Genomic DNA, 25,394 nt, shown 5'->3' with positions numbered 1-25,394 from the left:
TTAGCTTGCCCAGAAAGGGAAGGTTAGAGACAGGTCTGTAGCTGGTCATTGCATCTGGGTCCAGGGAGGGTTTTTTGAGGAGAGGCCTGATGATTGCTTCCTTCAGTAAAGCAGGAAATATCCCTGCTTCGGGCTGCCGCTGTGAACTGACTCGGCGTCTCTTAGACGCCTGAAGTCAGTTCACGCCAGGGGTTGCTTTGGGGGTGCTTGGACAATTCTAGGGGAGCACCCCAAAGCACCCCCCTGGTGCCGCCCCTGACCACTCCCCAAACAATCCAACACGATACAGAAAGGACCAGTGGTCAACCATGTAGTGCTTGTAGCAGATTAATATATTAATGCAATGTCAGAATACACAGACAAACATTGGCACAACTTTCAGGCCAACAGGCCCTTCCTTAAATCTTGAGGAAGGATGTGTTGGCCGACACGTTGTCGTGGTGTTTGTCTGTGTTCTCTGCCATTGAATGCCCTGGTCCTCTCTGCATCGCTTATAATTAAACATTACCTTGCATGTTGCACAAAATGTGCGGTGCATCAGAATGGATGGCACTGCACATAAGTATGAAAGGACCCTTAAGCAGGGATTCTGGGATATGTAGTCTGACATCTGTTCTGCAGGAAGTGGCTGTTGACCAGGTCCTTTTAGGCTCCTTTTACACTTGGCCACTTTCTTTGTGTTGCGTTACCCTTTCTCAACGCAGAGTAACACAACAGCAATGAGAATCTAAGGGTCCAAGTACACAAACCACGTCACGTTGCGCCTGAAGTGTCCAAAACGCCGCTGACCTGCCGCAAAGTAAACAGCGCATTACCGTTGGACTTCTGTAGCGACCCAACACATGTAGGTCAAAGGCTGATGCAGAAACTTTAAATACGTTGGCGGTGCGCATGCGGGTAATGACATAAATACTTCCTGTCCAGCAGGGAATACATCACTAGGTGAGTGACACAAATACAATGGGAAGCCGGGAATCCCAGTGACGTACTTCCTGTCCAGCAGGAAATACGTCGCTGGGTGAGGGGCGGAGAAGGGCTTGCGGGAGGCATGGCGCTATGCATATGACACTGTCACTGCACTCTGCCACAGGGACAGGGTCATATGAATCTATTTTTGGTGGAGGGGGCGGAGCATCGCACTCCAGCCAGGTGTAAAACAGGCCTCATCCGTTAATCAAGCGGTTTCTACACAGATAACAATAAGCTCTGCTGAAAAATGGCTACACAGCACTGTGAAACTATCTGAACCTGGAGACCAGCCTATATCTTGTAACTGGAGACATTTATTTTATATTGTTCAGTTGGTGCTTTCTTATTAATATAGAATGTGATTTTTACCCAGCAACAGCATACCCTGACTGGCAGAGCACTCCGCTCACACTGAGCTCACGTGCTGTTCATTCATATAGACTTCTGGAGAGTTTCCAGGCGCTTCTATACAGCGGGGTTTTTGGCTCGCATTTCCTAGGTATCCTCAAATAAACTTTCCTTTCAAACTGTGAACTCATCCCACTAAAGGGGACAAAGCTTTTTAAAGTGGGTTGCATGTGATCCTGTCCCAACTCTTAAGACCAGCTGCTTCTTCAGACTAGAAATATTTCCTGTAACAATAGGAGTGTAAAGAATAACTCTAGCTGGAAAGGTTGACTTCTTATTAATTGGGTGTGGTGGGAGCATGGGGGTGGTGCAGGGGTGAGCAGTACACAAGTCATGGCAACACTCCTTTGCAATGAGCAGTGCTGGGCTAGCAATGGCAGCAGTGCAATCCATATTTTGCAGATTCCTGCTAGAGATATCAATTGTTTTCTCAATCTTCTATAAGATGCAATCTTTCTTGTCCCCAGTTCCACATTGTTACCCCAATTGATGCCCCTACCAACCCCAATCAACTCAATGCTGTTCTCCCCAACATAAAAGGACACTACAATCATGGAAAAGTGTAAAATATGTGTGTACATATGCATATAAGGCATGTACTGTATATAATATGCACTATCAATTTATTTTCTCCTGTTCCTATGACTTACAGTAAGTAGTGTAAATCTGCACGTGGAGATGGATTATTTCAAAACTTGGCAGATCAGTCAGACTTTTACTACCTTCTGTAAGCAAACAGCCACATGGGGGAAATAGAACATATAGTACATTGTAATCTGGGAGAAATGTTCTTATAAATATGTGTACATACAGTATGTATTTTACATTTTACAATTTTTTCGCTCTAGCGCTGTTGCAGTGCCGTGTCCTCCCAAAAACCATTGACGAACCCTTTGTCAACCGCTCCTGCTCAGTAGCATGGACTTGATCGGGATTGTCTTATTTGGCTGTGGGTCCGTGCTACTGGGCAGGCTCAGTACAGCCGCGCTTATTCACGTACAGCGTGCGGCCGTGAAGTTCCAGGGGGTCCCGGTGTCTGGAGAAAGACATGAGAAGCTTATGGAGGATCTCCTCCCAAGATGAATATCTAACTCTACGTTTTAGAATTTCTCTTTTAAGCCCAACTACTGGAAGAGAATAGCTTTCATAATGTGGAAGGCGCTACAACTTCCTCTGAATTTTTACAACAGCCTTTGTCTCCCATTTTTTCCCCTCACTTTATGTTCTTGAGATCCCCATAAATCCTCCAAGATGTAATACATTGGACCGATGTGGTTACTCCTGGCCAAGGAAGTAATATCACCTCTTTCTGATAAATGTTCTACAGTACTTTATATATATATATATCACTGCTGTATTTAGTTTTGCTTTCATGATGCTTTAGTGAGGTATGTGGTTTTTACTTTCAGGGATGTTCTTCCATTCACCTTGAAGCTGCCCCATGCTATTGCAACAGCAAAGTCAGAGGCTGAGCTGGAAGAGATTTCTCAGCTGGGAATTGGTGAGTGGATCACAGAGCTTTTAAATGTGCTTCTTTTCAAAGTGTTTTGTTGAGGCTTGTAGCTGTGTGCCTTTCAACATTGGACACTCAGGCAGGTGGGTCACACATTCACTGTACACATGTTATAGCTTACCTCATTTATTTTTATTGAGTCCTTCAAGGCAAACAGATGAAAGATGTAAAATCTAACATGTTGGTGGCATCTGAGAGCCAGAATGGAAAATTTTCTACAGAGATAAAAGCCATACCTGGAAAAATATTACATAACAGTAAAGACTCCTTTGATAGGTACATGTAATAGAACTGCATTAGATTGTATGTGGAGTTGGAGCTCCATGTATGGTACTTCAGCCCATCTGTTTTCTAACTTGAGGGCCCTTTCACACTGGCACGGCGCGGCAAATTGACGCACTGCTACCACAGCCTAATGAAAGTCTATGGGAAAGTTGATACTTCCCACGTTGCCAGAAGTGCCCGATGTACCGCTAGCGCATACCTATGTTACCGCGCGGCTCCTGCAGCAATCTGGGTCGGCCCGGAAATCATGTCAGTCTATTGCAACGCGGGGTTCTTTAAACACATTGGCATTGCAACTTCGCGGTGTACATGCACAGAAATGTATTTTTACAATACGTTTCCGTGCATTTCCGCATAACTTAAACAGGAAGTGACCGCAAGCGCGTGTCTCTTCCTGTTTGGACAGATGCCAGACAGGGAACACCGTGTACTAACATGGTTTTCCCTGAAGGCCTGTTTTTGGCGGCGGGCGCACCACATCGTTAATACCAATATCCAGTGTGAAACCAGCCTCAAACATCGGTTTAAGACAACGGCTTCTTCTAATAGAGTCTAAATACAGCCAGTCAGTAGTAGGTAGTAGTCTACGTTTCTTTCAGGGTCCTTTCATACTGGTGTGATGTGATTTGGAACAATCGCACTGCACTGCAGATTAAAAATTGCACTGTGCCACTCTGACTAGCTGCTGGGGTGAGGGGGCGAGTACCGTGATGCGACTCACCACAGTAAGGGAAAATGACCTACAAGTAACATCACATTTCACTGGGGAAACAGCAAAGAAACTGGCACCAAATGCAGCATGGACGGGACTTCAGTACCAGCCAAGGACATAGGGTGCATGCTCTTATGTAGTTCAGTCAGCAAAGGAGGAGAGGAAAGCAACGGACGGCTCCCTTAAATGCCCTTTATTGCGGTATGTCAGTGATGTCAGCATCTTTACTGATGGCAAGGAGAATAATTATGGGATGTTATTTTCCCTCATCTGTGTAGTAAGCAGGAATGTCAGTTGATCTCCCAGCAGGCCCTGGGCAGTAGGCTGCATGACATCAAGCCTAGGCTAAACATCACTGGGAGGGCGGGGTTACATACCAATATACCACAATATATGGCTATAAGAAGCGTTTCTAATGCTTAAACCAGGATAATTAATGTAAAAGAGGTTGCCCTGAATAATTTTTGATGTTCTGCTATAAGTTGTTACAGGTGCTCTTTTAATGTCAGGAGTTTCCCATCATCATCAGTGACATATCAGACAACAAGATGAGTAGCTGAAAGGCTAGTGAATTGACTGCAGGATGTGTGCAGTAAACTAGGTTAAGGCAGCTTGGTAGATATCATTGTGAAGGTGGCCACACACGATACAATAAAATGATCCGATTTTACAGCAATTCGATAAAAACGATCGGATCTCCCGAAAAAATCGAAAGCTTTTTTTCAATTCGACTGAAAAATCCGATCGGATTTCCCGTTTTTTTTTCGATTTTTATCTATCCGGAATGCCAGATATTTTTCTTCAATTTCTCTAAAGATTGTATGGTGTGTGTTAGATTGTCAATTTATTAATATACACACCCAAGCAATTTTTTTCTGAGTTTCCAATCATTTTTATCATAATTGGGGAAAAATTTAACACGTGTGTGGTACATTGGTCATATTTTTTGAAATGTTACAATCAGTCAGAAAAATTGATTGCAATTCTTACATTGAACAGATATTTAAAAAATTGTATGGTGTGTGGCCACCTTTATCCTGATGGAGAGGCGCCAGTATTGGTTTACTGTGCTGCACCCTCTAGTGGCTGGAAGAAAGAGTTGTAGCATCTATTGTTATAACTTGCCTCTGCTGCACAGAGGAAGTCAGGCTCACACTCTAGATGTCTCTGCCACCTACACCAAAGTGTCTGGAGGTTGTGCATTCCAGCTAGTGGCCCTGAGTAGCATAGGTTATAATTGCATTTATCATTTAAAGCAAAATGTAATTTTACTATCTTTAGAAACTAACAGCAAACAGACTTCCTGTCAGCCTACTTGGACCATTTAGCATAAACAGTTTTGCTTGACTTTCATACTATGCCTGATCTGTCTTGGGCCTTCCGACAAATAGGGCAGACATATGTTAGACGTCTTAGCAGAGTTTCCTGTTACTCATTGTTATAGCCTTGAAAAGCACAGAGTATGTCATTTTTCTTAGCACGCACTCTGCACAAGTCCAAGTTTTGCAATCATGGCTCGTGCAGCTGTGTGTTTACAGGCACTCCGAGGAGGAAAAAAAACTGAGCAGCTGATGATCTGGGCAGCATTTCACTGAGTGGGAGAAAAAAAGAGGATCTTTCATCTCTTTGCCTTGCATGCTCTTTCTGCAGAACCCGCCTTTTTTTGCTGTTCAAGAAGACATACATTCATTGTACATCAGTGAGCACAGAGCATTTTTGTTTTAGCCATGCTTTATATTCTGTGCATAATGCATTTAAATGTCTTCATAAAGTGACAAATGTGTGTTTGTTATCTATCACACTCTTCTGAAGATCTGATTGAACAATTAAGTTTTGCCCCCTTTTGAACTGATCTTTGTCCTGTAGGCTCCCTTTTTGTGCAGTGGTTATTTCGTTGCATCCACCTTCCTTTCATTCTTGTATCTCCTCCAACCTCAACCTATACCCTGGCCTACTGTATCTAATGTCTCATAATCTCATCTCCTCCAGCCTTTGCTATCTCCCTTACCTACTGCATCTAGTGTCATATATTCTCATCTCCTCCAGCCTCTGCTATCTCCCTTACCTACTGCATCCTCTGCTGTCTCCCTTACCTACTGCATGATCTAGTGTCATATATTCTCATCTCCTCCAGCCTCTGCTATCTCCCGTACCTACTGTATCTAGTGTCTCATATTCCCATCTCCTCCAGCCTCTGCTATCTCCCTTACCTACTGCATTTGATGTCTCATATTCTCATCTCCTCCAGCCTCTGCTATCTCCCGTACCTACTGTATCTAGTGTCTCATATTCCCATCTCCTCCAGCCTCTGCTATCTCCCTTACCTACTGCATTTGGTGTCTCATATTCTCATCTCCTTCAGCCTCTGCTATCTCCCTTACCTACTGCATCCTCTGCTATCTCCCTTACCTACTGCATCTAGTGTCACATATTCTAATCTCCTCCAGCCTCTGCTATCTCCCTTACCTACTGCATCCTCTGCTATCTCCCTTACCTACTGCCACCTCTGCTATCTCCCTTACCTACTGCATCTAGTGTCACATATTCTCATCTCCTCCAGCCTCTACTATCTCCCTTACCTACTGCATCCTCTGCTGTCTCCCTTACCTACTGCATGATCTAGTGTCACATATTCTCATCTTCTCCAGCCTCTGCTATCTCCCTTACCTACTGCATTTGGTGTCTCATATTCTCAACTCCTCCAGCCTCTGCTATCTCCCTTACCTACTGCATCCTCTGCTATCTCCCTTACCTACTGCATCTAGTGTCACATATTCTAATCTCCTCCAGCCTCTGCTATCTCCCTTACCTACTGCATCCTCTGCTATCTCCCTTACCTACTGCCACCTCTACTATCTCCCTTACCTACTGCATCTAGTGTCACATATTCTCATCTCCTCCAGCCTCTGCTATCTCCCTTACCTACTGCATCCTCTGCTATCTCCCTTACCTACTGCATCCTCTGCTATCTCCCTTACCTACTGCATCTAGTGTCACATATTCTCATCTCCTCCAGCCTCTGCTATCTCCCTTACCTACTGCATCTAGTGTCTCATATTCTCATCTCTTCCAGCCTCTGCTATCTCCCTTACCTACTGCATCTAGTGTCACATATTCTCATCTCCTCAAGCCTCTGCTATCTCCCTTACCTACTGCATCTAGTGTCACATATTCTCATCTCCTCCAGCCTCTGCTATCTCCCGTACCTACTGTATCTAGTGTCTCATATTCCCATCTCCTCCAGCCTCTGCTATCTCCCTTACCTACTGCATTTGGTGTCTCATATTCTCATCTCCTTCAGCCTCTGCTATCTCCCTTACCTACTGCATCCTCTGCTATCTCCCTTACCTACTGCATCTAGTGTCACATATTCTAATCTCCTCCAGCCTCTGCTATCTCCCTTACCTACTGCATCCTCTGCTATCTCCCTTACCTACTGCCACCTCTGCTATCTCCCTTACCTACTGCATCTAGTGTCACATATTCTCATCTCCTCCAGCCTCTACTATCTCCCTTACCTACTGCATCCTCTGCTGTCTCCCTTACCTACTGCATGATCTAGTGTCACATATTCTCATCTTCTCCAGCCTCTGCAATCTCCCTTACCTACTGCATTTGGTGTCTCATATTCTCAACTCCTCCAGCCTCTGCTATCTCCCTTACCTACTGCATCCTCTGCTATCTCCCTTACCTACTGCATCTAGTGTCACATATTCTAATCTCCTCCAGCCTCTGCTATCTCCCTTACCTACTGCATCCTCTGCTATCTCCCTTACCTACTGCCACCTCTACTATCTCCCTTACCTACTGCATCTAGTGTCACATATTCTCATCTCCTCCAGCCTCTGCTATCTCCCTTACCTACTGCATCCTCTGCTATCTCCCTTACCTACTGCATCCTCTGCTATCTCCCTTACCTACTGCATCTAGTGTCACATATTCTCATCTCCTCCAGCCTCTGCTATCTCCCTTACCTACTGCATCTAGTGTATCATATTCTCATCTCCTCCAGCCTCTGCTATCTCCCTTACCTACTGCATCTAGTGTCACATATTCTCATCTCCTCAAGCCTCTGCTATCTCCCTTACCTACTGCATCTAGTGTCACATATTCTCATCTCCTCCATCCTCTGCTATCTCCCTTACCTACTGCATCCTCTGCTATCTCCCTTACCTACTGCATCTAGTGTCACATATTCTCATTTCCTCCAGCCTCTGCTATCTCCCTTTCCTACTGCATTTAGTGTCTCATATTCTCATCTCCTCCAGCCTCTGCTATTTCCCTTACCTACTGCATCCTCTGCTATCTCCCTTACCTACTGCATCTAATGTCTCATATTCTCATCTCCTCCAGCATCTGCTATCTCCCTTACCTACTGCATCTAGTGTCACATATTCCCATCTCCTCCAGCCTTTGCTATCTCCCTTACCTACTGCATCCTCTGCTGTCTCCCTTACCTACTGCATGATCTAGTGTCATATATTCTCATCTCCTCCAGCCTCTGCTATCTCCCGTACCTACTGTATCTAGTGTCTCATATTCCCATCTCCTCCAGCCTCTGCTATCTCCCTTAACTACTGCATTTGATGTCTCATATTCTCATCTCCTCCAGCCTCTGCTATCTCCCGTACCTACTGTATCTAGTGTCTCATATTCCCATCTCCTCCAGCCTCTGCTATCTCCCTTACCTACTGCATCTAGTGTCACATATTCTCATCTCCTCCAGCCTCTATCTCCCTTACCTACTGTATCTAATGTCTCATATTCTCATCTCCTCCAGCCTTTGCTATCTCCCTTACCTACTGCATCTAGGGTCATAGATTCTCATCTCCTCCAGCCTCTGCTATCTCCCTTACTTACTGTATCTAGTGTCATATATTCCACTCTCCTCCATCCTCTGCTATCTCCCTTACTTACTGCTTCCTCTACTATCTCCCTTACTTACTGCATCTAGTGTCACATATTCTCATCTCATCCAGCCTCTGCTATCTCCCTTACCTACTGTATCTAATGTCTTATATTCTCATCTCCTCCAGCCTCTGCTATCTCCCTTACCTACTGCATCTAGTGTCACATATTCTCATCTCCTCCATCCTCTGCTATCTCCCTTACCTACTGCATCCTCTATCTCCCTTACCTACTGCATCTAGTGTCACATATTCTCATCTCATCCAGCCTCTGCTATCTCCCATACCTACTGCATCTAGTGTCATATATTCCAATCTCCTCCAGCCTCTGCTATCTCCCTTACCTACTGTATCTAGTGTCATATATTCTCATCTCCTCTATCCTCTGTTATCTCCCTTACCTACTGCATCTAGTGTCACATATTCACATCTCCTCCAGCCTCTGCTATCTCCCATACCTACTGCATCTAGTATCATATATTCCACTCTCCTCCAACCTCTGCTGTGAGGGGTAATTACTACTGTGAGGGGTAATTTTTTGCTCAATGATGTTGTATGGGAGATGCAGATCGAACATCACCATCTGTTCGCCGGTGGGCGAACTGCCGTTGATCACTGGGAACTGTCCGCTAGCGAACAGTTCGGTCGGTACATTGCTACTAGGAGGTGGTCAAATATGTATATTCTAATTGCAAACTGAAATTTAATAGTAAAGGTGATCTTACTCGGAGGAATTGCTTCAGGCGTATACCCTGAAGAATTTATTAGCACATTAGGAAACCTGTTTTGTGAGTCTTGATAACGTAAAGGGAACCTTAACTGAACGGGGGGTAAAGAGTTTCACTTACCTGGGGCTATTACCAGCCCCCTGCAGCAGTCCTGTGCCCTCGGAGCCGCTCTGGAATCCTCCGGTCCACCGCTGTCACTTAGTTTCGTTTTCGACGACTCACCAGTCGGCCGGCCGCGATGCGTATTATTGGACGCATTCCCTACTGCAATTAGCGCTGTTGCAGACTGCATATCTACTTGTGCGGAATGAGGCAACGCGTATTTTTGTATGCGTTGCGGTCCACAACAGCGCTAATTGCAGTAGGAAATGCGTCCAATAATACGCACGGCGGCCGGCCGACTGGTGAGTCGTCAAAAATGAAACTAAGTGACAGCGGGGGACCGGAGGATTCCAGAGTGGCTCCGAGGGCACAGGACTGCTGCAGGGGGCTGGTAATAGCCCCAGGTAAGTGAAACTCTTTACCCCCCGTTCAGTTAAGGTTCCGTTTAAGTTCATCAAGACCTTACTGGCAAAAGCAATATGGCTAGAGTACCTCTGGGATCTTATCATTACAATGACTTTGGTTGGGACTGTGGCCATGGAAGAGAAGGATCCTGTGGGAATGGTCTTTTCCCACACATGCTAAAGGGAAGGGTAAACATGTTGCCTGTTTTTGGGAGTACCCTCCTCTTTGTTCATTTATTGCTCCCACGTTGACCCCAAACACTACACTATATTGGGCTCTTGGTGTCCCCTGTGTTGTTTCCTGGTAGGTTTTTGGAATCTTTCAGATGCAGTACTTGCTCGCAAAGCCTAGTGAGATATGCTACTCATTCTGCTCATTGGAAAGGCACAGATTTAATATGCTCCGGACAGACTAATGTGAACAGATCCTATTGCTTTGCATAGGATCCGTTCGCATCCGATCTGTTCCACTAAATGAAACATGATTTAGTGCAGTGTGAACCTGGACTTACACCCTATTGTGTATTTTTTTTCCCTCTGACAATGTCTGGCTAGGTAGCGGGGTACATCTACATGGAGAAAACAGAACCAAAAACCTTTTTGCTAGTGTGTTAAAAGTAGAAACTGTCAAGTGTTTTTTCCTTTCCCAGTGACACCATGGGCTTACATTAGAGATTAGACGAACACAAGCCCAGGGTGTCACCAGGACAGGAAGTGACCGAAGTTCCCTTCATTGAGCATATAGACCAGAGGTTAAAGAGGTTAAAAACCTTCCCCACTTTACAACTAAAACAAAATGTTTTGACTTTAGTTCTGCTTAATTTGTTTAGCATCAATATTATAATTATTTTAATTGTTCCTACTTTTGTTGTTTAATCTATGGTATGTGTGATCTCAATGTTTTAGTCATGCAATTTTAGCAGCATAGATAGTGTTGGCGCCCTGGCAGGAGAGTACTGTCCATACAGAATCTGCTGTGTTGCATTTATTTTTGTTGTCTACTTATTTGGGGCCAGTTCACACGGTCTATTATATGTTGTTTACACCCATCTGCAGCGCTCATAATTTAAAGGGACTCCGAGCACCTCTCATGGGCATGCCTTTAACATGCCTTTAAGACTCTGACCAGTACTGCAAAGTACTTAAAGATGCATACCTTTCTGTAGCTTGTGCTCTCCTCTTTCATTTGATGCCTCGTTCTACACCAAATAGTTTTCATTCGATTTCAGTTTATAAATCACGGCTGCCATCTTGGCTATGTTATAACTTCTGGGTCACCCCTGTCTTCTCTGTTAGAGAAATGCATCACTGAATGAAGCAGGAAGAGGAAGTGACACGCATGGCCATTGCAAAAGGCTCCTCCAGAGGGGTCATAGCACGACTTTGTTATAAGTCGTCTGTCTTAAAGGCATGCCCATGAGAGGTGCTCGGAGTCCCTTTAAGCCAGTACCTTAGTTTCCCACCGTTTGCACAAATGCCACATGTTCAACCTTTTTTCCCCATCGTTTGAGCTGATCCTGGAAGCAACAGGTTGCTTCCAAGATCACATATCGCCATGCCTCTGTGTTCCGCTGTGGGGCTAAAAAAATGCAGATGGCCGCTGAAAACCTGTCTAATTCTTTTCTGCACGTTGCAGAAATGCATTTGGCTGGGACGCCGTGGGACGCCCCTGTGAACTGGCCCTTAAATCTATTCAGCAATAATATTTCCTTTCCACATTTAGTTTTCTAGTTTACTATGGTGCTAAGAAAGCGGTGTATTCAGTTATTTAATTCTGTTATCGACATACAATACAGGATCTTCTCAAAAAATTAGCATATTGTGATTAAGTTCATTATTTTCTGTAATATACTGATAAACATTAGACTTTCATATATTTTAGATTCAAATACACTCAACTGAAGTAGTTCAAGCCTTTTATTGTTTTAATATTGATGATTTTGGCATACAGCTCATAAAAACCCAAAATTACTATCTCAAAAAATTAGCATATTTCATCCGACCAATAAAAGAAAAGTGTTTTTAAAACAAAAAAAAAAGTTACCTTCAAATAATTATGTTCAGTTATGCACTCAATACTTGGTCGGGAATCCTTTTGCAGAAATGACTTCTTCAATGCGGCGTGGCATGGAGGCAATCAGCCTGTGGCACTGCTCAGGTGTTATGGAGGCCCAGGATGCTTCGATAGCGGCCTTAAGCTCATCCAGAGTGTTGGGTCTTGCGTCTCTCAACTATCTCTTCACAATATCCCACAGATTCTCTATGGGGTCCAGGTCAGGAGAGTTGGCAGGCCAATTGAGCACAGTAATACCATGGTCAGTAAACCATTTACCAGTGGTGTTAGCACTGTGAGCAGGTGCCGGGTCGTGCTGAAAAATGAAATCTTCATCTCCATAAAGCTTTTCAGCAGATGGAAGCATGAAGTGCTCCAAAATCTCCTGATAGCTAGCTGCATTGACCCTTCCCTTGATAAAACACAGTGGACCAACACCAGCAGCTAACATGGCACCCCAGACCATCACTGACTGTGGGTACTTGACACTGGACTTCAGGCATTTTGACATTTCCCTCTCCCCAGTCTTCCTCCAGACTCTGGCACCCTGAGTTCCGAATGACATGTAAAAGTTGCTTTCATCCGAAAAAAAGTACTTTGGACCACTGAGCAACAGTCCAGTGCTGCTTCTCTATAGCCCAGGTCAGGCGCTTCTGCCGCTGTTTCTGGTTCAAAAGTGGGTTCATGCTTCCATCTGCTGAAAAGCTTTATGGAGATGAAGATTTCATTTTTCAGCACGACCTGGCACCTGCTCACAGTGCCAAAACCACTGGTAAATGCTTTACTGACCATGGTATTACTGTGCTCAATTGGCCTGCCAACTCTCCTGACCTGAACCCCATAGAGAATCTGTGGGATATTGTGAAGAGACAGTTGAGAGACGCAAGACCCAACACTCTGGATGAGATTAAGGCCGCTATCGAAGCATCCTGGGCCTCCATAACACCTGAGCTGTGCCACAGGCTGATTGCCTCCATGCCACGCCGCATTGAAGCAGTCATTTCTGCAAAAGGATTCCTGACCAAGTATTGAGTGCATAACTGAACATAATTATTTGAAGGTTGACTTTTTTTGTTTTAAAAACACTTTTCTTTTATTGGTCGGATGAAATATGCTAATTTTTTGAGATAGGAATTTTGGGTTTTCATGAGCTGTATGCCAAAATCATCAATATTAAAACAATAAAAGGCTTGAACTACTTCAGTTGTGTGTATTTTAATCTAAAATATATGAAAGTCTAACCTTTATCAGTACATTACAGAAAATAATGAACTTTATCACAATATGCTAATTTTTTGAGAAGATCCTGTATTTAACTGGTTTATTTGGCAGCAAGTGTTTCTTAATTTTAGTCTGCTGTCTAAGTCACTCTTTATTCAAGTTGTATAGTTATTTATTACACTTAACATTTTGTGTTAGGAACATGTTTGAATAAGTGATTTTTATATGAAAGCACTGATGATTCTTGTTGTTGCTTTTCTAGACTTTTGGAAGTCTCATGTAAACATACAACCAAAATATGCTCCATCCCTTCCCAAGCCTCTCCCCCAAGGCTACGTCAAGAGGGAGTCACATCATCTACCTCTTATAAACGGAGTGCATTCACTCCGAACAAGAACGCCCTCAGAATTGGAATGTAGCCAGACCAACGGAGCTCTGTGTTTCATTAACCCTCTGTTCTTGAAAGTGCACAGCCAGGACTCTGGGGGAAGTTTGAAGAGAGAGACTACAAGAGCCCGAGAAGCTAATGGCATAGAGAAGACTAGATCACCACCTCCTAGGCCCCCTCCCCCATCCATTAACAGTCATCGCACAAGCCTTCAGCTGTCCAGATCTGTGCAGTCAATGCCAAGCATGCCAGAAACACTTATTAATAGCAGGAGCAGCAATCTAGACTCCCCTTCTAAAATTGCTACTCCCATCCCTCCACCGCGCTTGAAGAAGCAGGCCACCATTAACAGGTGGCAAAGCAGCGACCAGAGCCCATCGCTCAGCAGCTCCTGCAGGTCTTCCTTTGACTCCCAGCCTGAGGAATCACCTCCACAGAAGACCATGCAGAACCTTACTCTGAGCCAGAACTGTAACTCGCCTGGTAAAGGCACACTGCGGGTTCAGCGCTTGAGTGACATGAGCATCTCAACATCATCGTCAGACTCTTTCGAGTATGACCGTATGATCCCTCCGTATTACGAAGGTGACAGCTTGGAGGATTTTGAAGAAGAAAGCGACCAGGAGAGCATGGCACCCCCTGTGAAGTCTCGGAAAAAACGTGGATCTTTGGGTTTTTCCAAGATTATGAAAACTCACCTGCGCAAAGTGAGTGGGGTGTTCAATTCTTTGGTGACCCCAGAGAAGAAGATGATAAAGAAGATCACAGCCATGTCTCAGGACAAGTGTACTTACTTCGGTTGCCTAGTCCAGGATTATATCAGTTTTCTGCAGGAGAATAAGGACTGCCACGTCTCCAGCACAGACATGCTGCACACCATCCGACAGTTCATGACACAAGTCAAAAATTACTTATCACAGAGCTCCGAACTGGACCCACCAATCGAATCGCTCATACCAGAAGACCAGATAGGTAAGAAACGATTGCTCTCCTAAATCACAGCAGGTACCGGTTACAGAGCAGCATGAAAATCACTGCAGAGGAGATCTGACCTCTGGAAGTAATTTCATGCTCTTTAATCAGATGTCCTATTTCTTAATCCATTTCAAAACTGTTACACTGTCTGAATTATTAACACGAGATAGCTTGGACAATGTTTATTTACACTTCACTAAGTTTGCAGCTCAGCTAACACATTCTGTGTCCTATATTTGTCTTTCATACGATGTCAGTGTGGCGCCAGTCTACACCAGCTGTTTTGCATTTCTCCTTTAAAGCACCACTCCAACGAAAAACGTAAGTAGTTAAAATTTGACAGAACCGACAGGTTTTGGACTAGTCCATCTCCTCATGGGTGATTCTCAGGGTTTTCTTTGTTTGCAAAAGCATTTCCTGAACAGCAGTTTCACTGCCTAAATAATAATAATATACCAGCCAGCCTCCCTACTCACTTGCACACTATTTTTGCAGTTAGACTTTGCAACAGCCATTTAGAAAATCCTTTTGAAAACAAAGAAAACCCAGAGAATGCCCCCTGAGGAGATGGACTAGTCCAAAACCTGTCAGTTCTTTTAGATTTTAACTGCTTACTTTTTTTGCTGAAGATGGTGCAGCAGAAGCTATATAAACACACAACAGAAAGGGATTGAGTTATGACACAATAACAAAGCAGCGCCTAGTGTATATTATTGCGTAATATCTAGCCTGGGAGCGAGACCTCTGATGTTATTGCCATAGAAAGTCTATGGTGATGTTGTAATAGTTTTTGGAGCAGGCAGCATGTGTGATATTTCATTGTGATACAGTGCAGTGAAAACAAATCTCACCTGTATCATAGTTGCCACTATGAGAACTATTCAGTATACTGGATTAGCACTTTTAGGGTTATGGATCATTGATTTGTAACCATGTACAAGGATTGGCATGGATGATGTTACCAGTAGTAGTACTGAATATTGTGAGCCTTTTCTTATGTGATCACTGATAACTTGTACAGCTCCAGCCTTAAAGCGGACCTGAATTCAGAACTTCAGAAAGATAAGCAACAGCATTATAACCTTTAAAGAAAAATATCTCTTTTGTTAGAGCTGGTACAAATCCTGCAATAAATCTGCAGTGGGTCTTCTTCCTGCTTTCGTGGAAGCAGACATAGGGTTAACATTCTGTGTTTAAAAATTAGCTGCTCTGCTGAGAACTGCTGGGATTCCTATGCTGACACAGCTGAGAGATCAAATTACACTTGGAATTGGTCACAAATAATGGGGAATTAGACAGGCTAAACTCTCTAAATACATACAGGGTGTGCAGTTCTCTGTCCTGTGCAAGAGTTCAGGTCCACTCTGTATACTTGCTACACCATGGTCATTGGAGACGAACAATAAACATTGAGTGGGATGAGAATCATTTAAAAAAAAGGTGTCCTGACAATGGTAAAAGACAGCGATTATCGTCCATGTAGATCGCTCCATCCTGGCGGATCGATTTGGATGGCAATCCGTGTTAGTTGTTCATGCCGAACGATAACAAATGATTGACCCATACAAACAACTTATGTGTGGTGAATTTCGCACTTCCACATCCTCATTTTCACAGTTCCGGTAACAATCAGACCATCGTTATTCCAATGTGCACCAGCATAGTTTGCTAACCCTCAGGGATCACTCGTTTTCTGACGCTCACAGTCTAGTGTGTTTACAGAACTTTATTCAGATAATCCTCATTAACAATCTCTGACTTGAAAGTTCAGTGCACTTTATATCTTAATGGCGACAGTATCCAAATGTTATAATAGAGTAATAATGCTATTTTGCAGAGTTTATTAATATTAATTTTATTAAGATCATTCTGTGGTGTACTTTCGTATGTATTTTCCACATTGGACAATCTGCTTTGCAATTAAGCACAACTCAGAGAAATAATTTACCTACAGTCTTGTGTAAAGTGGAAAAAGGTTGGGTCCTCTTTTAGGTTTTTTCAGTTCTCTCTGTGTCCCCTTACCTCCTGTCTCTGGAACATCATCAGCTTGAGTATGACAGCAAAACGTAACTGGGGTTCTACAATAAAAAACCCAGTTAGGTTTTGCTGCTTTTACTTGCTGTCTGTGTCCCTGGAGAAGATATTCTTAAGATTAGGGATGGCAATGCTTAGGAGAGGCATGTGATCACTTTGCTCAGCTGATCGATTTCTAAGGCTCTAATTTGCTGGTCATGATCATGTGCTAAACCAGGAAGTCATCACAGCAAATCAGAACCTTACAAATCTATCAGCTGATCATATTGATCACATGCTTCTCCATGAGTTCTCCTAGACATTGCCATCCCTACTCAGGACAAAGAGAGCAGAAACTACAATGGTTTTCTAAAATACTTGTAATGTATAGCTGACCTGAAAGGACTTTTTCCCCAAATGAACCTGGAATTTCACAATAAAAGTAAGTTTGTTCCTTTAGCAGTTCAGAGGTTAACTCTCCCCAGCCTCAGTACCCTCCGCTGCCCTGTGGAATTCCTGCTTCCTTCATCCACCCTTTTTTCCTTGCTTGTTTTGCCAGAACTGTGCCCTGCCAAGCTTTCTGCAGCTTTCAGCCCAGGTTTTCATATGGAAATGAAATCTCAGAATAAAGTGTTCCCTGACTTGGCACAAGAAAATGCTAATTAAAATAGTTTTCTGCTAGTCTTCACTCGTCTGCATAAATGGATTTTATTAACTTCTTAGCAGGAGTTGTAACTCCTTGTTGACAATCCGGTGTCTTAAAAAAAATGCATGTATTAATTATGAAGCAGCTTTCAGCAAAGAGTCTCATCTCTTGATATCTAGCAGGTATGATTGCCAACATACTCCTAGTTCTAAGGGTAAACTCTGCACACACACACACAAAAAAGAAAGAATAAGTGGCGGAAAGTGGAGATCTTGCGCCTTTGCTCCCCTTACTTTTTTTTACATGTTTTCCAGGTCATTAGCAGCTAATAGTCATAGTGTAGGACCATGGGAAATGTAGTTCTTTGTCCAGCAGGCAGATCATTCAGGAGGCTTTAACTGACCGTCCCTATGGTACTGCAGCTTGGAGAGCACAGTGGGGCTACAATGGTGACGTTGATATCACAAGAGGTTCAGTGTATAAGACTGGAGTACCTCTTTAAGGATTGCACAGACAACATACTTTTGTCGCCTGAAACAATCACAGCTTGACTAGGATAAGTAAAGGACATGTCTTGAACCCCCTAAAGATTGTGTGTGTGTGGCAGGGGTTTTTTGTGTGTGTGTGTGTGGGGGGGGGGGGGGGGGGGTCTCTTGCTGAATGGTAATGTAGCAATAGCAGTAGTCCATAAAAAGTCCAGCCTGAATTGAATTTAAACAGGGTTCATGAGGTGAGCATAAGTATGGAACCCTTCATAGACATCATCTGATGTGATCATGAATGCATGCCCGCCTCTTCCTCCTGTGCAATGTTCTGATCAGGCACTTGCCCTGACCCTGCATACAGCTAATAACCTTTCTGTATGCAGGGATGACAGGACCGGTGCCTGATCAGCACTGAACCACTGTGTCCCCGCTTGCTGTCTGCCTCTTCCTCCTGTGCAATATTCTGATCAGGCACCTGCCCTGTCACCCCTGCATACACCTAATAACCTTTCTGTATGCTGGGATGACAGGACCGGTGCCTGATCAACACTGAACCACTGTGTCCCCACTTGCTGTCTGCCTCTTCCTCCTGTGCAATGTACTGATCAGGCACCTGCCCTGTCACCCCTGAATACAGCTAATAACCTTTCTGTATGCAGGGATGACAGGACCGGTGCCTGATCAGCACTGAACCACTGTGTCCCCGCTTGCTGTCTGCCTCTTCCTCCTGTGCAATATTCTGATCAGGCACCTGCCCTGTCACCCCTGCGCACAGCTAATAACCTTTCTGTATGCAGGGATGACAGGACCGGTGCCTGATCAGCACTGAACCACTGTGTCCCCGCTTGCTGTCTGCCTCTTCCTCCTGAGCAATGTACTTATCAGGCACCTTCCCTGTCATCCCTGCGCACAGCTAACTGCCGCTAGGACTTATTTTCGGGGTAGGGCTTATATCTCGAGCATGTTCAAAATTCCAGCTAGGGTTTATTTTCAGGGTAGAGCTTATTTTCAGGGAAACACGGTACATTAAACAAGAAGATAAATGTATCACGTACACTGTTGTTTATTAATGTACTTTCCACCATCAGTGCCAGCGTTTATTTCTCTATTGGCCCTGTACCTACTCCCACCCATCTGCATGCTCAGCCGCAGAGGCCTATTCACAGTAGTCAGCGTGGAGTTTGTTTACCTCTTTCCTCCAGATGATGCTGCATTGTAGGCGGTAGGTGGATTCTCCATACATGTCAGGGTACCTGAGGTTGCATGGATCGGCAGAAGCAGTACGGAAGGTTTTGGGGTTCATTGGGAGAGATTATGAGATCCTATTTATGTACACTTTGTAATATTAAGTGACCTGCAATACTATAAAAACATTTATAATCCTACTGTGAGGTACCAGCCCCAGGTTGCGCAATCTCCATAGCAATATGTGGCAGTGTTCTGGGAAAGTGTTAATACACTGATGCTATCAGACACTGGCCTGCTATGACTCACATGAGTTGTCAGGTACTGTATGCCAGTGAAAGTCCTCCATCCACAGGCATGAATAAGGGCTCAGCTATGTATCCTGCTGTCTGTTATTTACCTTCTGATATTATGGGAAGTGATTCCTTTGTGAACTAGCCGCCTTTGGACATGGCACTTCTGTGCTCTAACAATAGTGCCATAAATATCATTGCTACAATTTCTTTTATTGATAAGGGAAGTGGATGTAAATACTTCTCTGTTTGGCAGATGGCGACTGATTCTATTGTTCCGTTTCACAATTAGGTTGAGTGTTTTAAGCTGCGTACCCACCTGGCGATTTTCCCGGCGCGGACCGACACGGTGGATCGGATCTTTGAGATCTTATATGAAACCACGCAAAGTACCGTAATCGCGGAAGTCTCGCTCGCGCCGCCATGTACTGTACGTCACGTGACCTCGTGGTTTAACCCACCTTCGTTGTCAAGGGGACGTTGCGGGAGCCGTCGGGCGTTGAGTACGAAGCTTAATACATTTGCCCTTTGTAAGGCTAACCTGTGAGGAGAATAGATGTGTAGGGAATTTGCCACTTCTGACTTGTTTTTACAGGTTCAAGCTCTGGGGCTGTCACCCAAATCCTGGTATTTCTCAGCGACTCACTGACCTGAAACAATTACAAACTGGACTTTAAGCTTTCCAGATGTGACTGGATGCATTCTTGCACCTGGTTAGTGACACCCTAAGTTATAAAACTCAGGTTCTGGTGACATCCCCTTGTTTCTATCTACATAGGGCTATTTTACAGTGAACTCCATTTTTGTCACCCAGTGCACCCATTTAGAACAGACCTGAACTCAGAACTTCCTCTCTGCTCTAAAAAATATGCAACAGCATAATAACCTTTAAAGAAAAACATTTCTTTGTTACAGCTGATACATATCCTGCAATAAATCTGCAGTGTTTCTACGTCCTGCTTTCATGGAAGCAGACATATTGTAAGCATCCTGTGCTTTCAAATGAGCTTATCTGCCATGGCAGTCAGCTGACAAAGGGGAGAGATCAAATTATAACTTGTGATTAGACACAGATGAAGGGGAATTAGACAGGTCTCTCTAAATACATAAAGGGTGCATTTCTCTATGTCTTCCTGCTGTCCTGTGCAAGAGTTCAGGTCCACTTTAATGTCCCCAGACCTTTACACCCTTACACAATTCCTCTAAGTGGGTGGTCGGGGGAGGGATTCTACCCTTTTGTCTTTCTCCATATCTCTTGTCATTCCCCGTTTTTTGTCTGCTATTTAACATAGATCTATACTATACCAACTCTGAATGGTTATCTAGACTTCTCATTACTTTTGCCCTCAGCTACGAGTTTCAGCTTTTTGGATAAGACAGGAAATCTGTAACACAATCTATACCAGATTTTGCATCACTAAACTATGATCTCCTTTGTTTACCTTTCTTCCTTGTTTTCTTTATCCTGTAAAATCAGGCGGAAGACATGGCTAGATGAACCTGCCGGGCATGCTACGCCATTGCTCAATACCACAGACAGAAACCTATGACTAATTCCTGAAACTCCCTGTGGTTTGGCATGAAAAGAGTTTAATGTAAGCTATTGATTGAGTCAGCATTGCCGAGCAGACACATTTCATCAGGAGGTAAACAGAGTGACAATATGGATGTGCTATTTATAGAGCTGTGCTTCCTTCAGCCATCTCTGTAAATAGAATATCTTACCTGTGGCACAACACAAACATTACCTTGTGGTGGGCGTAGTATTTTTTCCAGCCATTTTGTTCTAGTTGCATCAAAGTATATATAATGGTTCTCTGTAAAAACTGAAGGGTATAGTTGTTAGGGCAGCCAATAAGCACCCGTGTATAATGTGGTGTTATAACGTTACATAATCTGGTACTGGAGACTTTGGAAATACCCTTCTGAGGTTTTTCCCCTCCATGTGGATATTAAGGCGTCATTAGGGTAGGTTCACTAAACTTCAATAAGCAGAATAACATGGGTAAAGTTTTACCACAAGATTAGTAGAGCGTAAAGCTAAATTGCCACTTAAGCCAGAGCTACAATGGCCAGAGAGAGCGAACAGTGTGTCCAGTTGGTGCCTGCAGCAGATGCGTTTCAACCATAGGCTATATAGGAAACAGGACTGTGGAGTTGGTACGAAAATAATCAGTCTCCTCAGTTTATTGAAACCACCGACTCTGACTCCAGGAACCCAAAATTACTCTGACTCCACAGCCCTGATAAGAAATGTGAAAAATCGCAGACAGCTGGAGAGTGTGGTCCGCTTACTGCTGCAGACTGACAGGTTTGAACATATCCTAATTTATAAAATCCATAGGTTTAAGCAGGCACACTGTCTGGCGGGTTGGGTGCTTGATATGGCGGCGTAGCCAATGCCACTAAGCAAGTAGATACAGAGGATATCAGCACACCACGTTTCGATGGCAGCAAGCTTTTAATTGTACACCAACATAAATCCGACAATTGTATCGGGGGCCTTGCAGAGTCACCGTGCTATCAATCCATCGACTGTTATTTCTGAACTGGTGAGAGGTCTATAGGTCCTCTTTCCTATTTCATAATGAACAGACTTGATTAATCATTCAGTAAGATCAGTAGGTATACGTTTATTCCCTTGACCTGCCAACCGATGCCACCTGTTGCTGGGCTGCACTTGCATGTGTCAGCTGTGTAGCTGAGGACACACTGTGTTGCTATGCGGGTGGGGGGACAACGACAGAGGGGCGACAAGAGGCGGCACGAAAATGAGATCGGCGGGGGATTGGTGTCACTGGTGCTGAGTAGCTCCCCCCGGGGATCAATTGGGGGTCTCCGGCTGCCATACACACGCCTGATTGTCGGCAGAGGCAATCCTTATCGGCCACCTCAGCTGACTTAAAGAGGCTTACCTGGGCTTCCTCCCGCCCCATAAACACATCTTAAGTCCCACGCTGTCCTCCTGCCGTTCAGCCGCGATGAGCTCCGTTACCAGGCTCAATGACGTCAGTCCGGGTCTACTGCGCATGCGCAGTAGACCCTGACTGGCATCGACTGAGGCTGTTAACGGAGATCACTGCGGCTGAACGGCAGACCGCGGGAGGATGGCGTGGGACTAAGACGTGTTTATGGAGCGGGAGGAGGTATCAGAACTGTACTTTCTTTTGTCTCTGAGTCTCTTTTAGTCAGGTGTGTGTATGAAGCTTTAGATTGACCACGTGTGCAGTAAATACAGTTTGGGAAGCTTATGCTCTTAATGGCAACTATGTATCCGAACTGTATGACTTGTTTAAGTTCAGCCTCTTGGCGTAGATAAACAGCTGTCAGGGAAATGTATATACCTTACTTTCCATCATCACTGATTGCCACTGATTGCAGACAGTAATATGGTAAAAGCATAAACAACATACTTTATTCCGTTGGCACATTACACTAATCAGGCTTTTAAAAGCTTCTATTTAGAGCTCTTTAGAATTGTTGGCAGATCAAGGAATACATTATGGAAGTGTTTATTATACATGATATTTATATGGGTAGGAGAAATGTATGCAGTGAGCTCATACATGCAGGATTTGCATTGCTGTATATTTATTATTCACCTCCTGCTCAATATATTCTGATGTCACTGTATAATAATATACTGCATTTTATTGTTATGTGATTATGCAAGGCAGCTAATCACACCTACAAGTGGAATGGTTCAGTGCTGGAGATCTGGCATATAATCCACTCCTACTACACCAAATAGTTTCCATCATTGCATTCATTTGCATTATAGAGATCTGTACAACCTTCATGAATGTCTATGCATGACATTGTATGTACAGTGCTAGTTATGTGTACTGCACTGTATTAGAGGTTTTATATTGTGGGCTGAAGGAACCCACTTTATTGACTTTTGAAATCAGTGCTGAATATTGATACGTGTTAATCTGCTGTAAATGAATGTCCAGTTTATTCATCTTTGTGTTATTCATTTTTTGTTTACATTCCTTTGTCAGATACATTTAGTAAACAACTGGTATTGTTTAACTACCTGCGGACCGACGCAGTTTAAATCTACGGCGGGCGGGTGGCGCTGCGGTTCTGACCGGACGTAAACTCTACGTCCCATTCACCGCGCGCCCTTGCCCATCCTCGCCCGCTCTGTCCCCGCCGCAATGTGCTGCCCTGCCGCCTCTATGACGGCAGAGCACTGTAAGTCGGGCAGGAGCTGTTTTCATTGGCTCCTGGCCCTGTCATTCCTGTAAGCCGTTCCCATTGGCTTACATTGAGTGAATGAAAGTGGCTCCTGACGGTCGCACAGCGCTCTGCCGTCATAGCGATGGCAGAGAGAGCTGCCTGCGGCGGGGACAGAGCGGCGTGACCGGCGGGAGCGACAGATTATTGCGGCGATTTGCGGCCCCCTTAAGGGGGCAGAGGGTGTTGGTACTGAAGTGGTTAAAAGGAAATAGATATGGCTGCTTCCATATTCTTCTCACTTCAGTTGTCCTTTAAGCTTGCCATACACAGGTCAGTTATGGTCATATGACTAGCTGATCGATCCCTATCTGATTACAATTGGATCGGTATCAGATATTGATCAGTTCTTACACCAGCCAAGCCCTGTTGTCCCAGCTACAGCCAGAGGTGGTCTCTTCCCCTCGCCATTGACAATAACCAGGCGAGAAAGTGACCTATTCTCTCTCTCTGTGTGCTGCTGGTGCAAATAATCACTTCTGGGTATTCTGTTGTCAGTATCCATATTATCTCTGTAGTAGAGTGCTAGCAGTGACATCTATAGACTGCACACAGACTGTGCTTTCCTTGTTGGCAGGTCTAAAGCCTGCAGAACTTTCTCCCACTCTAAGTGTTGCACAGCTAATTTATATTTTGAGGCTGATGCCAGAATGATGTTACAGAATGTTCCATTGTTTTACATGTAGTGAAGTGAATGCTTGGCACTGTGTGGGAGTCCATAAATAGCAAGCCTTATAGGTGTGACTGTGTCACATTCCAGATTTCAGTAAAACTTTCCCTCAAAATACCAACACTTAGAAGACACTAATAGAGCTGCAAAATTATTTTGGTAAAGAACATGGGACAGACCTCTAAGTGATTCTGAGCTGCATTGTAAAAGCAATATATAATTCCCCAGCACACAGCTGACACCCCTGTCAGACATCCTCCTCACTCCATTACCCCAGCATGCTCAGACCTTCACATACTTCACATACAACCTGCCACTTCCTGGTGGTGAGAAGACTCATGATAACCAAGCTACCAGTCACTGGGCCTCAGTGTTGTGACAAGTGGACTGAGGGGTCAAGTGCAGATTTTGACACCTCAAGGCATCCACTGTGGGCTGCAACAGGTGGTTTGCAACCAAATTCTCTAAGGGCCCTTTCACACTAGAGGGCTTTTTCGGCGTTTTAACGCCACGGCCGAAGTTGGAGTTTTCCAAGGTAAAATGAAAGTGCATAGACTTTCATTTTACCTTTCACATCTAATGCCGCGTTTTGGAGCGTTGCGTTTCAACGCTCCCAGGAGCTTTTTTTAGGTCTGACCGTGGCGTTTCTCTTTACAATTGATAGTAATGTGTTGGCGTTAAAACGCCTTTAAAACGCCTTTAAAACGCCTGCAGCCAAAACGCAGCGTTTTAGCCTTTTACCCACTGCCTGTAGTGTGAAACAGCCCTAAAAGCTGGGAGAGTCAGCAGCTGTACTGCAGGGTCAGTCAGGTTGTGCATTTCACTTTAAAAAAATGTAACCATAGTTTACAACCTTTTAGAGAAACAATCTTGTCTTCTACAAAATGTCCAGTACTGCTTTTTGTTACATATTTTTGTTGTTAAATGTTAGTGTTGTACCAGCTGTTTCTAAATATTTTAAAACACTTTAAAAGCACATTGAAAACAACCAGAAACATACTTTTTATCCTGAGTTTTCTCCAAGGAGATAATTTTCATCTTCTGTTTAAAATAATTTTTATTTCCGCTTTGCAATTGAAAAAGTACCAAATAAGTAGGCGCAAAAGTACTGTCAAGATTATTCGGAGTATTTTCTTGCTTTCTGGAGACTTAAATGGCCTTTTATTGACACATTATAAAAATATCAGTTGTCCAA

The 25,394-nt window shown here is 44.0% G+C and overlaps 1 protein-coding gene across 5 annotated transcripts in view; it reads left to right on the top strand.

Moving 5' to 3' along the window:
• The window catches only part of RIN2 (Ras and Rab interactor 2), a 227,302-nt gene that overhangs the window by 179,060 nt on the left and 22,848 nt on the right, over window positions 1–25,394 (top strand). For all 5 annotated transcript variants that reach the window (XM_068232215.1, XM_068232214.1, XM_068232216.1 and 2 more), the window contains 2 exons: window positions 2,787–2,878; window positions 13,565–14,662. In XM_068232215.1, coding sequence (XP_068088316.1) covers window positions 2,787–2,878; window positions 13,565–14,662 — 1,190 coding nt within the window. The remainder of the gene's footprint in view (window positions 1–2,786; window positions 2,879–13,564; window positions 14,663–25,394) is intronic.

This window comes from Hyperolius riggenbachi, chromosome 4, assembly GCF_040937935.1.
Source record: "Hyperolius riggenbachi isolate aHypRig1 chromosome 4, aHypRig1.pri, whole genome shotgun sequence".
In the NCBI taxonomy this organism is placed as follows: domain Eukaryota; kingdom Metazoa; phylum Chordata; class Amphibia; order Anura; family Hyperoliidae; genus Hyperolius; species Hyperolius riggenbachi.
The sequence above is the reverse complement of the archived record's forward strand: the minus strand, read 5'-3'. Positions and strand labels throughout refer to the sequence as shown.